A 19309-nucleotide genomic window follows, 5' to 3' on the forward strand; every position below is an offset into this window, starting at 1 on the left:
CAATGAGGCAAAGGTGTATAGTCACATTCAAGGAAAAAACTCTTAAATATGTAATTTTGGTGAGTTTTAAGGGATAAAATTATTGACTACAGGGGGACCTTAACTAATGTTATCTAATAGAAACCTTACCAGGTTCTAAGAAGATTATCTCAAAGTAATAATCAAACGTTCTTAATAGAACGTTCGTTCAAAGTTATCTGTGCTTTAATAATGCTCTCAAAACTTTAGCACAAAAACAATATTTATACATCAATTATGATTTTTTTTTCTGAAACATTTGAGTTCGTCTGTTACTACTCGTTTCAAAACATTCAGAGAACATTCAAATGTAACATTCCGATAACGATGAAACGGAATGTTCCCTTAACGTCGGTTTAGACGTTTAAAAAACAACATTTAATGAACTGTACATTGAAGGTTTTGAGAACGTTCAGTTAGAAAAACATTCTAAGAACATATTTCTGTTAGCTGGTTTATCGTAAAGTGTCACCAAATAAAGTAATAGAGTTTGTCTGAACTTCTCCTGTTATATCTGTCCCGTTCAGACCGAATGGATCATGGAAACCCTCAACCCTGTGATTTACTTAATCACATCTAATCCACATCTCTCATGCCTCTTTACTTGTCTTCTTCTGTCAAAAGCTCAACGTCTGCCCTATTCTTCCTCCTCTCGTTGTCTCAACCTAAAATCCTCCCTCGTTCTCCCCGAGCCTTTCGTCTGCTTATTATGCCATTAGTCTTGCACGAGACAAAACCCAGTCCCTCTTCAATCTAAAGAAAGTCCTCTGTTTCTTCCCCTCCTTCCTGAAATTACCCGGCGACGCGTGCCTGCGTTTCTAATTGCGCCGGTCGTCCCCGGAGACAAGCCCCTCCCCCCGGCATAATGAAAAGCCTCGGCCTTAATTACTCCTGCTGAACGCTGATTGTTATTGACAAAACTCCTGTGGCTCGGACAAACGGCTGGAGATTAGCTCCATTACAGGCAGCGCTCCAAAGCGATAGAGGGGGGGACCGCTGTCTGACAATACAAACACGCTTTCTTTCTTCCTTGCTATCCGTGTAACTCTCCTCTTCTTAATAATGCTCGTTCGTTCGAGTGTCTCGTCGCAAGCGCCGTGTTTTTTTAAGCCTGACTCTAAATCTGTGACTTGAGGCACGCCGCTTGGGTTTATTTTAGATAGCAGCGTTTCTGGACGAGTTGTGATTGTTTGCAGGTACATAGCCTGTTTAAAGCCGATACTAGCGCTCCAGTGTTTAAACACCTGACGCGTGAGAGTTTGAGAGTGATCTCGTGTTTTTGTCACTGATGGACAGAAATCTCAGTGATTCAGAGGAGACTATCATAATTCATAATGAGGATTGATACATACAGTAGGGCTTTAAACATGTATGTGGAATAATGGAACAGTTAGACAAAGTAAAACATTTTTTTGTTGAGTATCATATTTGATGCATCAGGCGTTTATGGCTCATGATAAAGTGAGAATATGAAGGAAAAACAGCTCAGTTTTATTCACAGGCCCAACGTGAGCAAAAATATGCAATTTGGTGCAGATGCTGATATTAATGGACAAAAATATGAAATTCTGATGCTTGTGATCTTTTTAACAGTCTAGCACATACTTACATAAAATCCATATAAATATCAATATCTGCCAATAATATGTCTGATATTTAAATGCTTAGTTTTATGATCAAATCTCTAGTTTTAAATCATATAATGCAATACAATGATGATTGAGAGATGGAGAAATAAACCTTCCTCAGAAGCCTGATGATCATATTTGATACGCATGATTATGATAATAAATGATGTATGATAATCAAGTAAAGTGAAGCTGCTTCAGTCCAGCTGAAATATTACTAACAATATCAAAGTTATTGTTGCGTTTCCTTGATAAATCAGAGCAGATTTGCCACAGAAAGACTCGTGAAGCTCGAGCTGGAGGAGGACGCTTGTACAGTTACACTAAAAGACTTTTACTGGATAAAGAGTGTAAACTCTCAGTCAGAGACAGAAGGACACACACACACACACACACACACACACACACACACACACAGAGACAGAAGGACACACACACACACACACACGCCGCTCCTCTTGTCTGTATCCTCTCTGACTCTGTGCCGCTGCTCGTCTGTTGTGACCCTGAACGTCTCGACTCACGACAGAAACCTCTGCATTACAGTCACAGCTCGACACACACTCGAGACCGACACACAACACACTGTTTTCATCACAGGAAACACTCGACTGTCCGCACGCTGCTGTCAATCAAACATGGCTGCTCATTTCCCCCTCTTCAAAGCAGCTAAAAAGTTGTTTTATTAGCAAGTAAAACTTCCATCCATCAATTTTGGCTTTCAATAACTATAAAGATAAATATATAGCTCTAAAACTTATTTTCACAACATGTATTTCCCTCAGCTGATGAACGATAACATCGACAGCCAATCAGAACCCACCCTGCCTTAAAGAGCTCGAGCATTTAAAGCAACAGACGACAAAACTGCAGCTCATGCAGAGAATAAACAGAACGATATATCGTCCGCTGGTATAGATACTAATAAAGTTATCAATATAGTTATCTTTATAGCTATAGGTCTTGGTGTGAACAGGCCTTTACAGTGCTTTACAAGTGTACATGTCAGTCAAATGTTCTCTTTCTGTATAATAGGTCCAAATTAAGACACCATGTGGAGCAGAACTTAAAGGGCTGGTTGATTATGATTTCAGTTTCTAACTGTAGTTAGTGTGTAATGTTGCTGTTTGATCATAAACAACATCTACAAAGTTACAACGCTCAAAGTTCAAAGCAATGGGAGATATTTGCTTTTAAAGAAATCGCTTTTTAAGGACTACAACAAACGGCTGGTAGGAACTACACGACATTCCTCCCGGGTTAGTGACATCACCAACCCTAATATTTACATAAACCCCGCCCCCGGAACACGATTTCTAGATTATCAAGACAGAATATGCTAATTAATGACTAGAAGATAACTACACATAATCTACATAAATTCATCAACTAACCATTCAGAAATGTTGTCTGCATGTTGTCACTTCTTCTCGAGTCTCTCCATCTTTCTGACTCCGGTTTGAACATAAAAGGCTAAAAGTTTTTAACATTTTCACTGCATGTGTGTGTGAGAGGTAAAAGGACACAATATCTTGAAACTCCGCCCCCTGTGCCGGTAGCAGCAACTCATTTGCATTTAAAGGGACAGACACAAAACGGTGTGTTTTTGCTCACCCTCAAAAGTGACAATTTTAACATGCTATATAAAAATATCTGTGGGGTATTTTGAGCTAAAACTTCACACACACACACTCTGGGGACATCAGAGACTTATTTTACATCTTGTGAGGGGCATTATAGGACCCCTTTAAACCATCAGCACCATTAGTCAAGATCTGCTTTGGTTTGTCCACTCCTACTGTGCTGTAGTGAGAAGAGGCTATTCCATCCGCTCTGGTCAGTGTGGTCATCTGATCATATGTCTCTGTAACAGTAGACCTCGTATAGGCGATCAAATGGATTGATTACTAGAACGTCACCGCTGGCGCCACACCATACATTACCACGACCATGTCATGATGATACGTCAAAAACAGCATCGTCTTTTTATTGACAACTGGCCATTCACAGTTCATTGTTTCTCATCGTTTCAGTTCATAATGAAATATTAGTTTGACTTCTCATCATAATTGACCATTCGCAAAGACCCGCCCCCTTTAGTTACTGTACAGAGAGGACACTGACAACCCACCCACAGACAGGACAGACCAGCTTACTTTTGATATGAAACAAAGTCTCAACTTTCAAATTTGGTCATTTTTTAAAGACATTTAAACAATGTCAGCTGCTCGTGAACCGATCATCTCTTCCTTCATTTATAGCATCAAATAAACATGAATGAACATCAGAGAGAATGTTGTTTCAAATGTAGAAAGACGTCAGTACACAGTTCAAATCCATCGACGTTAATCTACTAACTCTCCTGACTGCTTTGTCGTAATAAGACAGAGCCCTGAGATATAAAGCCAGAATTGCAAGATATAAAGTCAGAATTGAGAGATATAAAGTCAGAATGGCGAGATATTGAGTTAGAATTGCGAGATATAGAGTTAGAATTGTGAGATATAGAGTTAGAATTGCGAGATATAAAGTCAGAATGGCGAGATATTGAGTTAGAATTGCGAGATATAGAGTTAGAATTGTGAGATATAGAGTTAGAATTGCGAGATATAGAGTTAGAATTGTGAGATATAGAGTTAGAATTGCGAGATATAAAGTCAGAATTGTGAGATATAGAGTCAGAATTGCGAGATATAGAGTTAGAATTGTGAGATATAGAGTTAGAATTGCGAGATATAAAGTCAGAATGGCGAGATATTGAGTTAGAATTGCGAGATATAGAGTTAGAATTGTGAGATATAGAGTTAGAATTGCGAGATATAAAGTCAGAATGGCGAGATATTGAGTTAGAATTGCGAGATATAGAGTTAGAATTGTGAGATATAGAGTTAGAATTGCGAGATATAAAGTCAGAATTGCGAGATATAAAGTCAGAATTGCGAGATATAGAGTCAGAATTGCGAGATATAGAGTTAGAATTGCGATATATAGAGTTAGAATTGCGAGATATAAAGTCAGAATTGCAAGATATAAAGTCAGAATTGAGAGATATAAAGTCAGAATTGGGAGATATAAAGTCAGAATTGTGAGATATTGAGTTAGAATTGCGAGATATAGAGTTAGAATTGCGAGATATAGAGTTAGAATTGCGAGATATAAAGTCAGAATGGCGAGATATTGAGTTAGAATTGCGAGATATAGAGTTAGAATTGTGAGATATAGAGTTAGAATTGCGAGATATAAAGTCAGAATGGCGAGATATTGAGTTAGAATTGCGAGATATAGAGTTAGAATTGCGAGATATAGAGTTAGAATTGCAAGATATAAAGTCAGAATTGCGAGATATAGAGTTAGAATTGCGAGATATAGAGTTAGAATTGCGAGATATAGAGTTAGAATTGCGAGATATTGAGTTAGAATTGCGAGATATAGAGTTAGAATTGCAAGATATAAAGTCAGAATTGCGAGATATAGAGTTAGAATTGCGAGATATAGAGTTAGAATTGCGAGATATAGAGTTAGAATTGCGAGATATAAAGTCAGAATTGCGAGATATAGAGTTGGAATTGCGAGATATAAACTTGCAATTGCGTGTTATAAAGTCAGAATTGCGAGATATTAAGTCAGAATTGCAAGATATAAAGTCAGAATTGTGAGATATAAAGTCAGAATTGCAAGATATAAAGTCAGAATTGTGAGATATAAAGTCAGAATTGCGAGATATTAAGTCAGAATTGCAAGATATAAAGTCAGAATTGTGAGATATAAAGTCAGAATTGCGAGATATAGAGTTAGACTTGCGAGATATAAAGTCAGAATTGTGAGATATAAAGTCAGAATTGCGAGATATAAAGTCAGAATTGTGAGATATAAAGTCAGAATTGCGAGATATTAAGTCAGAATTGCAAGATATAGAGTTAGAATTGCAAGATATAAAGTCAGAATTGCGAGATATAGAGTTGGAATTGCGAGATATAGAGTTAGACTTGCGAGATATAAAGTCAGAATTGTGAGATATAAAGTCAGAATTGCGAGATATTAAGTCAGAATTGCGAGATATTAAGTCAGAATTGCGAGATATTAAGTCAGAATTGCAAGATATAAAGTCAGAATTGTGAGATATAAAGTCAGAATTGCGAGATATAGAGTTAGACTTGCGAGATATAAAGTCAGAATTGTGAGATATAAAGTCAGAATTGCAAGATATAAAGTCAGAATTGCGAGATATTAAGTCAGAATTGCGAGATATTAAGTCAGAATTGCAAGATATAAAGTCAGAATTGTGAGATATAAAGTCAGAATTGCGAGATATAGAGTTAGACTTGCGAGATATAAAGTCAGAATTGCAAGATATAGAGTTAGACTTGCGAGATATAAACTCACAACTGCGTGTTATAAAGTCAGAATTGCGCTAAAAATGACAGAAATTTACAAAAATGGCCGATCCATCAGATTATGATTGGTTAGATCACCTGTCAATCAAACTTAATGAATTTACATCCAGCAAAGAGCATGTGCGGATGGCCTACCTTGTATTGTTCTCTTGAAGAAGGCCTTGCAGGCTTCGCAGGACGCCACGCCGTAGTGATACCCGGACGCGATGTCTCCGCACACCAGGCACAGGCGTTTAGGGATGGAGTTGAGCATGTACTCGCACTTGATGGAGGCGGGGTCGTCGAGCAGTGAGCTGGAACAGTCCTCGTATCGCTTTCGGCAGGCGCTCCCCCCCGCGCCCAGCGGCCCGCCCGCCGTGAACATGGGCGGAGAGTCCAGGCCGTTGGAGTGGCTGTTGATGGCGCTGGCGTAGCCGCCGCTAGCGTCCGAGTGCGCGCCGGGACTGGGGTGGCTGGCCGTGTCCACCAGAGACGACGGACTGGATGGTTCAGTCTTAATGTAGGAGCCACAGCTGGACGTCATGTGCCGCTCCTCAGCGGCCATCCTGGTCAGCAGCCTGGAGGACACACACACACACACACACACACACGTCAGAGGGGGACGGCCACAAGTGTGATGCCAGATCAGTTTCAGTAAACAAGCCATTAGCAGTGACACAGCAAAATCCAATTCCAGGAGTGCATTCATAAGAATAGGGCTGGGCTTTCCCAAAAGCATCGTTAGCAAACTATGTTCTGTCGTTATCAGCAGAAATAAAGCAAAATAACTGAGAAAAATGAGAAATAGTCCTCAGATGTCTGTAATTTATATATCAAAACATCTAGCGTTAATTCCATCTCAAACAGATTCATTACCAGTAGTTATTACTCCATAACCAACGTGACAACATTAACCAACGTGGTTGAACGAACAATTTGCGACAATATAGTTTGGGGAAACAGTCGTGACTAGCTAGTCGATTTCTTCAGCGATGCATCACACTGTGGTAATTAAGAGTTACGGCGTTTGAACCATCAACCAACTTCAGTGAACCATCACTGAACCAACTTAAGCTGGACTGTGACGCTATTTTCTTCTAGATCTAAACAAAAATGTTATTGCATTATTTTCCTGTTATCTGTGTAAAGCTACTTTGAAATAATCTGTATTGTAAAAAGCGCTGTATAAATAAAGGTGACTTGACTTGACTTGAGAATAGTGAAGTTCACACCACAACTATAACAATAAAGAGGGACGAATCCCTTTCAGAATTTTTTTCCAGCTGATGAACGATAAAAACACTGACAGCCAATCAGAATCAGAAATTAAAGAGCTCAAGCATTTAAAGTGGCAGACGACAAAACTTGAATGCACTTATAGAAAAACAGAAGGATATTGTGCGTTGTTGTGGACGCTAATACTGTTATTCTTATCTTTACCGTTATTATTCATTGTGTGAATGGCCTTTAATAGGGATGCACTATATATCGGCCACCATATCGATACCGGCCGATATATACGTTCTTTTTTAATGTTTTTGTTATCGGCCCGATAATACAACTTGGCCGATAAATTAAAGCCGATAAATAATGTATTATTTCCTTCAGCTGAGACTCTTCAGATGGATGATGTTCAACATGATGGTTTTGAATTGCTTGATATATGATTGAAATCACTTAAAATAAAGAAAATACAGTTCAGTGCCAATGCCAATGACAATGTCTGTCATATCGGTTACACAACATTATATTGAGAACATCATAATTGTGTGCCTGGGGTATGGATTTTAATGGTGAGACGTTTGTTTTTATAATCAGGCTCTCTCTCAAAAAAAAAAAAATTGGATTTAGATTTATAGGCCAATATATCGGTTATCGGCTTATATAACAAATATAACAAATATAACAAATTATCGGTATCGGCCAAAAGTTCTGTATCGGTGCATCTCTAGCTTTTAATCATAACTCTTGTCATTTTTGAAATTTATTTTTATATTATTACACTTTCACGTAAGCATGAATCAAGGGAATGTCAATTCATATGCAGGGTTTATTGTCTAGTTTCCTGATTTATTATATTTATCATATACATTTGATAAGTATAATATATGATACCAAATATTAGCATATATTTTTCATTATATAGGTTTACTCTCCGCATTATGAAAACTGCAAAAAGCTTTTTTCAAATGACAAAACAGAGACTAATATTAATTCCAATAATTTTTCTGGTTGCACTTTATTTTACAGTATGTGCACGTAGTTTTCTTACATGAGAAAATACTGGGTCATATAAGGCCAGTTGTTACTGTAGTTACCGTAATAAGTATGTAGTATGTACATGCGGAACAGGACTGGACAATAAAGAACAATTACAGCACAGATTTATTCAGCAACAACAATCTCAAACATTATAGTTGAGATTCATGTTTGGTTTATAAGAAGGTTTTCCACAATAAACAGCCTCGCTAAGAAACACAAACTAGTGTTTTACACTTTCATTGAGTGCAGTGAAGATCACTGAACTACATTACTACAACTGCATAAACAGATCCATTTAAGAGGTGTAGGATTTAAACACTGATGTCTGATTCCCCAAGCATACGTCACCAATGCAGGAGAACAGAATGACACATAAAAACAATATTTCCAGGATAAATAACCAGTGGGCCAATACTGCATATGATTATGTTGAATTAATTGAGAAATCGTGATTGCGATTAAAATATGATTCAGTGTGCAATCCTATGAAAGAATATACATTTTTAATATTGTCCTGATTTAAAAAAATATATATTTAAAAAATATTTGAATTCAGGTTCAGTGAAAAACATGATCATATCAAGACGAATACAAATATTTATCTTCATGTTTATAGATGTTAGGATAGTTTGCCATATATTATTTGCCAAAACTGTGACAAACGGCACAATAATACCGGAGAACAGTTGCCGAAATATCCATTATTTAAAGCCTTCACACTCAGAAAGTTCGCCAACACTTGAAGCCTTTACGTATTTTCATAATCTGCATTGTAATGCATTATATATTTTCATAAACAATTGTAACCAAAGTTAAAATGAACAGATACCTTGTTGCATCTGGAATCTGTTGTTTGTCATGTGATTAAATGCAGTATTTCTAAAGGTGTAACAATTATTATAATATTCATTATAAATGCATTAAAATACTTCTATCATACATTAAAAATAAAGGCTTCAAGTAAAGAGTTCTGCAGCCACAGAAAACCTCTCGACTCCTACAGACAGCACTGGTCAACACACACACACACACACACACACACACACACACACACACACACACACACACACACAGCCTGGTTTATTTCAGCCCGGCCTACACACGCTGAACGTCACAAGGTTCACGACGGGGTCATGATGGGGTCACACACAGCTGTTTCAGGGGTCACGACGGTTCAGGGGTCACGACGGGGGTCACACAACTGTTTCAGGGGTCACGACGAGGTCACACACTGACAGGGTCACACACAGCTGTTTCAGGGGTCACGACGGGGTCACACACAGACAGGGTCACACACAGCTGTTTCAGGGGTCACGACGGGGTCACACACAGCTGTTTCAGGGGTCACAACGGGGTCACACACAGACAGGGTCACACACACAGCTGTTTCAGGGGTCAGGACGAGGTCACACACAGACAGGGTCACACACACATCTGTTTCAGGAGTCACGACGGGGTCACACACAGCTGTTTCTGGGGTCACAACGGGGTCACACACAGACAGGGTCACACCCACATCTGTTTCAGAGGTCACACACTGACAGGGTCACACACACATCTGTTTCAGGGGTCACAACGGGGTCACACACAGACAGGGTCACACACACAGCTGTTTCAGGGGTCACGACGGGGTCACACACAGCTGTTTCTGGGGTCACAACGGGGTCACACACAGACAGGGTCACACACACAGCTGTTTCAGGGGTCACGACGGGGTCACACACAGCTGTTTCAGGGGTCACAACGGGGTCACACACTGACAGGGTCACACCCACATCTGTTTCAGAGGTCACACACTGACAGGGTCACACATCTGTTTCAGGGGTCACACACTGACAGGGTCACACACACATCTGTTTCAGGGGTCACACACTGACAGGGTCACACACACATCTGTTTCAGGGGTCAGGACGAGGTCACACACTGACAGGGTCACACACACAGCTGTTTCAGGGGTCACGACGGGGGGACACACAGCTGTTTCTGGGGTCACAACGGGGTCACACACAGACAGGGTCACACACACAGCTGTTTCAGGGGTCACGACGGGGGGACACACAGCTGTTTCTGGGGTCACAACGGGGTCACACACAGACAGGGTCACACACACAGCTGTTTCAGGGGTCAGGACGAGGTCACACACAGACAGGGTCACACCCACATCTGTTTCAGAGGTCACACACTGACAGGGTCACACACACATCTGTTTCAGGGGTCACACACTGACAGGGTCACACACACAGCTGTTTCAGGGGTCAGGACGAGGTCACACACTGACAGGGTCACACACACATCTGTTTCAGGGGTCACAACGGGGTCACACCAGCATTAATAAACCAAAGCTTTCCTTCATCCCATACAAATCTACTTTGACCATTTTCCTGACCACCAGCACTTATACTACACAGAGTATATACTATATCATTGAGAATTTATTAATATTTTATTTTAAAATATAATATATGCAAATGTACTATAAATATAAAATAGAAATACAATTACTTTTGACTTTTATATGTCTTCTCATTTTAATTTTAAAGTATTTAAAAATCTTCAATCTTATAATCACCTTTAATTTGTTTAAAAAAAAATCATAATAAATTATTTATTCAGCTTTACCTTTGTTTAACATTTTTTTTATGTACGTGAAATAATCAGTATTTATTGCTTTTAGTATCATTGAGATACTATTATACATTTTTATAAATATTTGAATTAGTTTTTACTTTTACATTTTCATTTTTTGTTTTTTCCGTTTTTGTCGTTTTAAATATGTCTTTATTATTTTTCTTTCAGTTTTAGTTAAAGGTAAATAAGCTTTAAGTTTAAATGTAGAATAAAATAAGTATTTTTATATAGTTTATTATATTTAAGATAACACACATGCTCTTAATATTTGCAGTCCTCCATTTAAAGAAACGTAAGTAAATAATACACTGAGCTGGAGCTGAAGACACGAGTCGCTCCTCCGACTGATTTAATTGTAAGTGCGGGTGACGCAGGGCTCAAGGTCAGGGGTCGAAGGTCACCCTTATTCTCTCGCGCTGGTTTCCCGTGGCCGTGGAGACGGGGTCAGCGTGTCAAATGAAATCTCATCGCAGCGCTTCGCCGTCTCTCGTGTCATGTATATTCAGCGGTATATACACTCCACCGCTGGAACAGCACAGAAAGGTTAACGGCTGAAATAAACATTACAGAATATCTCCCTGTTAAAACACTGACCTTGAGGAAATAAGGCCTCTGTCAGAGAGTGTGTGACGCGGTGTCCCGGACACTGGTGGACATTACACAGAGAGCCCAGACTAAACATGAGTGTGTGAGAGAGCTGCAGTCGAGGAGCACGACAGACTCAGACTCGCTGAGGAAAACATCTCTGTCTCAGAAGAAGAATCACCCCGGCTGCTCATCGAGGACACTTTATGAGGAGTTCAGACCCCATGTGATGGAAGAATGTGAAATATTCATCGCATTAAAGCATTATCACAATGATACAAGCTTTCAATCACTATATATGCATTTATAGCTAGAAAAAATTCTCAATTCTTATATGCGTCAACTGTTATATATATATATATATATGCATATAAGAATTGAGACATATTTCTATATACAGGAGAAACTCTGATTTTTTAAATATATTTCAAGCCTTTATTTGTTATAATTGTGATGATTATGGCTTACAGCTTATGAAAACCTTTTCACAATATTCTAATTTTGAATAAGCTGTAAGCCATAATCATCAAAATTATAACAAATAAAGGCTTGAAATATCTCACTTTGCATGTAATGAGTCTATATAATATATTAGTTTCAACTTTTAAGTTGAATTACTGAAATAAATGAACTTTTGCACCATATTCTCATTTTCCTATATAACAGTTGACGCATATAAGAATTGAGAATGTTTTCTAGCTATACATATATATATATATATATATATATATATATATATATATATATTATGTAACACTTTACAGTAAGGTTTCATTTGTTAACATGAACTAACTATCAATGAAAAATACTTCTAAAGCATTTATTAATCTTAGTTCAAGTTAATACAAATATTTACTAATACATTATTAAAACCAAAAGTTGCATCTGTTAATATTATTTCATGAACCACAGCTGTGTTTTTATTAACTAATGTTAACGGAGATTAATAAATAGTGCAACAAATGTATTGATCGCTGTTAGTTAACTCATGTTAACTAATGGAACCTTGTCGTAAAGTGTTACTATATAATACAAATATAATAATAAATGGTAAAAAAAAAAAAGGTCACACTTTAGTTTAGGGTCCAATTCTCACTATTAACTACGACTTGTGCCTCAATAAACTCCTAATTACTGGTTATTAGTAGTTAGTAAGGTAGTAGTTAAGTTTAGGTATTGTGTGATTAAGGGATGTGGAATATGATCATGCAGAATAAGGCATTAATATGTGCTTTATAAGAACTAATAAACAGCAAATATCCTGGTAATAAGCAACTAGTTAACAGTGAGAATTGGACCCTAAACTAAAGTGTTATCAGAAATATTCAAGTCTAGTAAATTTTTGCTTGTTTTTACGAATTCACTGTTCGTTAACTCACTTATCGTAAAGTGTTACCATAATTTATTATATAATAAACATATAATAATAAATGGTAAAAAAAAAGGTCACACTTTAGTTTAGGGTCCAATTCTCACTAATAACTCACTGTAAAAACAAATGTTGGTTTAACTTAAAAAAGCAAGTTATTGCCTTGTTGCCTTAACATTTTGAGTTCGTTGTAATTAAAAATTTGAGTTAATACAATGAATAATGGTTTAATAAACAGAAACTCAAAATATTATGTAATCTTCACACATTAGTTATCGAAGTTGATTTGACAAAAGATATAAAGTTGTGATAACAAATCATGAAAATATTGTTTTACAGTGTACGACTTCTGCCTCAATAAACTCCTAATTACTGGTTATTAATAGTTAGTAAGGTAGTTGTTAAGTTTAGGTATTGTGTGATTAAGGGATGTGGAATATGATCATGCAGAATAAGGCATTAATATGTGCTTTATAAGAACTAATAAACAGCAAATATCCTAGTAATAAGCATAGACTCTGTTTGTGTTTCACTCATTCTCACAGTCAGACCATAAGCACATAATGCACTTTTCTGCACATCCATTTTATTTATGAACAGCCATATATTAGAAACATACAGGGCAATCCCATTTAGGCTTTATTCAGGAACTTCAAGGGCAGCTTAACCCCGGGTCGAAGGTCACGCTGAAGGGGACACTTAGCATAATTGCATAAATGTCTGAATGGCTCTATGTTCATATATAAAACATGAATCTCTCCAGCATGGGAACCACCATCACATTCATACACACTCCTGATCTGATATTTCACTAAATATGACTGTTCATAAACATGAATGACTCTGGCTTAGCTTTCGAATCCATGTAACTATTGCAAACCTTTAAAGATTATTATAGTTCATTTCCAACGAGTCATTAGACCGAGTTCTGATTCATGAGAGTTTTTGACTGATTCATTAAAGGAATCATTCTTTGGTGAATCACTTATTGTGCGAATCCAGAGAAAACGCAATATTAGGCATTGTGTTATTTTGTGCGGTTCAGTCTTTCTCTCTCATCACATTTAACTATAATAACTTTGTTGTTATACTTCTTTCTTTTTGCATTTCACATTTGTTTTTAATAGTTCATTTCCAACGATTCAGTGAGTCATTAGACTGAGTTATGATTCATGAGTTTTTGACTGATTCATTAAAGGAATCATTCTTTAGTGAATCACTCTGAATCATTCTTTAGTGAATCACTCTGAATCATTCTTTAGTGAATCACTCTGAATCATTCTTTAGTGAATCACTCTGGTTCATTCTTTAGTGAATCATTCTTTAGTGAATCACTCTGAATCATTCTTTAGTGAATCACTCTGAATCATTCTTTAGTGAATCACTCTACTCAGGCCGTGTTTATTGTGTGCACAATAGTTGTATATAGCCTTCGTATTATTCTTTGCGGTTCAGTCTTTCTCTCTCATCACATTTAACTCCAATAAAGCCAATTGTGGAGCAGATTCATAACGCTGCAGAAAACCTCGACTCGACTCGACTCGATTCTGGTTCCTTCCTGAATCAGAACCAGTGAGAGATATAATTGAGGTGTATAATATTGAAACGCAGGCGATGTGCTGTTCCCATTGGCTGATGTGATATCAGTGTGTTTGTGGCCGCGAGGACCCTCTCTCTCCTCGCTCGCGTCTGCTTTTGTTCCCGCTGAACACATTTAAATGCTGAGCATCATGTCCAGTTCGGGTGTAATCTGATAATCTGATTCCAGCGGGTCGGTCGCACTAACAGAATTTCCTCCGCTGTAATATAATTGCAGTCGGGCCACAGCGCTGGACTGGAGTGAGCCTGAAGATCCCGCATGAGTTTAACAGAGTTACACACCTGAGAGAGAGATACGGCTGAACGTCTGCTTAACCTCATCAGTCAGGAGTGTGTGTCCCGTACAGCGCCGTAACTCCAGCCTCACTATCACAGTGCGATGCATCGCTGGAGAAATCTAGCGAGTCACGACTGTTTCCTGAAACTATATTGTATCCAGATTCACTCATAGGCGCGTTCTTACACACTAGGGGCCCTATCCTGCACCCGCGCACAGACGCACGTCGGTAAATTAGGGAATGAACTTGCGCTCGGGGGGGCAGTTCGGCGAAAAGAGGAGTGTGTTCCGGCGCAAACGTTCTCTGGTGATATTCTGCAGTTTCAGAAAACAACTCCGCCACTGACCAGGAGAAACCCAGTCTAAAGACAGCGGCGCCGCGCGTTAGTCAGATGCTACTTTAAGGGCGCGTACTTGGCCATTATGTAGCGTGTGAACAACACACACACTTTGATTCTCTAATCTAAACGGACACAGCAGTTTTCATTTTTGCAAATCATACATTATTACAACACTGAAGAAAAAAAAAAATTACATCCCCAAGTCAAAATGTTCTAGTGACTGATGACATCTAAATTTTTCACTTAGTCTGACATATTATTTCTCATTGAGCCGATGTTAACAGACTATTGCAACAATTAATTCAATTTATTTTACAGAATTTCACCCGGGCCAATTAAAAAATTTAGATGTGACCAGTCACTGGAATATTTTGACTTGGAGAGGTAACATTTTTTTTACAGTGAAGGAAAGATATTAACACACGAGGGAAATCATTGTGGTGTCCATGAAGATGTGAAAAAATTAATCTAGATTACACATTTACCCAAATTATACGCCTGTTTAACCGAAGCTAATTTGCGTGGGTTTCTCCCATCATCCCCAATGTCACTTCTCTGTGTTTTACGGCCCTGACGAGAACGTCGGTCTCCTCGGCTATGAATCGCTCCTGGCGTGCGCCGGCAAATCCGCCGTTATAATAGCAATCCGCCGTGGAACAAGCGCGCCGGCTCTTAAAGGGAATGTGAGAGGACGCTCTGATTGGTTTATTTCACGTTACGCCCAAACCACACCTATGAGTAATGAAGCGACTTCAGACCAACACATTTTAGATTTGCGTCGGGATCCGCCCACAGAGTTACTTGCGTTTCACGCTTGATACTTGCGCTTCAGATCGTTAAAATAGGGCCTAGAGCTCGTTCACACACACACACACACACACACACACACACACACACACTCTTCAAAAACTACACTTTAAATCTCTTGACAAACTGAGAGACGTAATTCTAAATAAAAGATTAGGTGGTTAAGCGCCCCCTAACTTTAGTGCATAGTGATTGAATATTTTCACGCGGGAGTTTCCTCATTTCCTCATCTCAGCTCGTACACAAACAGTCAATTCAGAGAGAAATAAAACTATAGTTTCCATAGTTTCTACAGAACGATAGTTTCGGGAATCACAGACTCGCTGAACTGCTGATAACGACAGAACTTGAGACCATAGTCGGCTAACGATGCTTTCCCACATGTGTTCTCGTTCCTGAAGCGATTCACTCGATATATACGGCACAATAGGTTACTGCAATACACCTATTCAAACACCCAAACTATTTACATAAGTATATGTGGATTTATGCCATAAACACATATTACTCAGACCTAACCCTGAAAACTTTGGGTTTACTTAAAAAATCTTAAAAATAAAATAAAATCAAATCTAGTAAAATAATGCCAAAGAATTGGCAAGTAACACTTTGAATTAAACATGACGTTAAAAGAAAAACCTACAAATGCAACTACTATACCGCATTAAATGCTAGAGCTAGGAGATATTCTTTAAGCTTATTTTTAAAAACAGTAAATGTACGTTCCAATCTGATATAAAGGAGTAGATCATTCCAGAGTTTGGAGCTATCGCTACAAATGCTCGATCTCCACTAAATAAAAGAAGAAGAAGAAGAAGAAGAAGAAAGAAGTTACACTGAAACACTAAAAAAAATATTTATTGTACAACATACTATAATAATATTTATTTTGTAAAATTATAAAAAAGGTTTGTAGATATAAAGTTGTAAATATAGATTATTGGAGTATATTTTACAAGAAAATACTTCTGAAAAATGTCTGAAATTCTGAAAAACATTTAACTCAATGTTACTGTTTCTTTAAGTTGTGACATTTACTACCGGTAGTAATTTCTGAGTAAAATGTGTTATTACATTAGCATTCAAAATCTGGGGTCTGTATTTTTTTTTTTTTTTTTAAGAAAAATACTTGTAAATACATTAAATACATTTATAATGTTACAAAATATAATATTTTTAAAAAATGCTGTTCTTTTGAACTTTCTATTCATCAAAAAATCCTGAAAAATAAAATATGAATATTTTCCACAAAAATATGAAACTGTTTTCAACACTGATAATAATCATAAATGTTTCTTGAGCGTCAGATCCTCATATTATACTGATTTCTGAAGGATCATGTGACACTGAGGACTGGAGTAATGATGCTGAACATTCAGCTTTGACCACAGGAATAAATTACACTTTACTAGATATTCACATAGAAAACTGATGATTTACTCTGTAAAAATATTTCACAAATTGTAATATTTTGATCAAATAAATACAGCCTTGATGAACAGAAGAAACTTTCTGATCCCAATCTTCTGAACAGTAATGTATATGTATCCGGATAGAAGTTTTCATTATGGAATTGACAGAAAATCTAAAAGCCATATTCTTCTAATGCAATGACCCTTTTATGTGTCTGTCTTATAGAGTCACACACACACACACACACACACACACACACACACACACACACACACACACACACACACACACACACGGTCAGAGGGCTGCAGCTGATGGGCTGATATTGGAACAGCAAACGGAGGAAGAACTCAATTAACTCTTGACACACACACACACACACACACACACAAACACACACACACAACTGAGAAGAGCAAATGATGTAAATGAAACAAGTTTGTTCAGAGCCAGTCTGGAACCGTCTGCCCGTGTGTGTGTGTGTGTGTGTGTGTGTGTGTGTGTGTGTGTGTGTGTGTGTGTGTGTGTGTGTGTGTGTGTGTGTGTGTGTGTGTGTGTGTGTGTGTGTGTGTGTGTGCAGGGACGTCGCAAGCAAAACACATGTGGGTGGGTCATCCTCCAGAATTTTACTAAAATTATTCAATGTTAATCCTCCAGAGTAATATCAACTCAAATAGGCTACTACATCATATACATGTTCTACGATATGATATTATTTATTATTGGATGTATATTGAAATGATTTAAGCCTTGCACAATATGACACACAGATTAATGGAATAAGCACAGCACGATCACAAATCAAACAGCGCGTTAATTGCCATCATTGCGTCACCGCATGGATCCGTTAGAAGCTTCCCATAGGAACCCGAGACTCGCGCTCAGGACAGCACAAGCGCATCGGCTCGTGTGTGTGTGTGTGTGTGTGTGTGTGTGTGTGTCAGCACAAGCGCATCGCCTCGTCTAGGCTGAGGAGTAAGGGTTTGGTCGGACTCTGGGTGAGCCAAGAGGAATGGATCTGACTGACGGCGCTCTGAAGAGTGAACAGTGTGTGTGTGTGTGTGTGTGTGTGTGTGTGTGTGTGTGTGTGTGTGTGTGTGTGTGTGTGTGTGTGTGTGTGTCGGGCCCCTGGGAGCCGGTGTAATCTGCGGGCGCAGTGGACAGCACTCGTTCATTAGTGTGAGATAAACAGAGAGAAGTGCAGAGGTGAACACACACACTGTTAAAAAGCGAAGGAGGAATTTGACCAGATTTATGAGTGATCTGAGGAACACGACGGAGAGAGAGAGAGAGGCAGCGGACGAGTGTCTACAGGTGTACACTGATCTGATGTACAGAAATATCCCATAATTCAGCTCTTCTGCTGTCTCTCCTGAAGCTCCAGCTCTTCACAGGCCTCACACAAATCATTACGAAACGAATGACGTGTTTAGTATAAGTGTAGTCCACACATAATGTGTCCATCTCTATTTTTTAACCTGAAATGTGTGATTTTACTTAAAGCATATTTTTAATCATCTGTTTTTCTATATTGTTTTATTTATAACAAACATAAAATCAAAATGGCGAAATTGAAAACGAATGTTGTGATGCATCAAGCACAATTGTCTATTGCAATTTGTGTAACTCTCACAAACATAATTTTAGAGAAATATGGGGCGTATATTCTGTATTTATGTATTTATTATAAAACGTTTCTCTCCCTAAAATTATGTATTTCATGTTGTAGGAAAAATTTGCTTAAATGTTTATAATAAATTAATAAAATGATGTTTTTGAGAGTGACACTAATTGCAATAGAAAATAGTAGGAAATATTACAATTGTACTTGATGCATCACAACTTTCATTTTCACTTTCACCATTTTGATTTTATGTTGTTATAAATACAAAAATGCAAAAATATAGACGAACAGATGATTAACAATGAAATCTGCAATATGCTTTTACGTACAACTACACGTGAAATCACACATTTCAGCATAAAATACACACACACACACACACACT

The 19309-nt window shown here is 38.0% G+C and overlaps 1 protein-coding gene across 2 annotated transcripts in view; it reads right to left on the reverse strand.

Annotated features, from left to right (window-relative positions):
* esrrb (estrogen-related receptor beta) overlaps window positions 1-19309 on the reverse strand; it is a 101945-nt gene that overhangs the window by 62337 nt on the left and 20299 nt on the right. For both annotated transcript variants that reach the window (XM_079633085.1, XM_079633086.1), the window contains exon 2: window positions 6176-6597. In XM_079633085.1, the coding sequence (XP_079489211.1) occupies window positions 6176-6597 (422 nt within the window). The remainder of the gene's footprint in view (window positions 1-6175; window positions 6598-19309) is intronic.

This window comes from Phoxinus phoxinus, assembly GCF_949152265.1.
Source record: "Phoxinus phoxinus genome assembly, chromosome: 13".
NCBI lineage: Eukaryota > Metazoa > Chordata > Actinopteri > Cypriniformes > Leuciscidae > Phoxinus > Phoxinus phoxinus.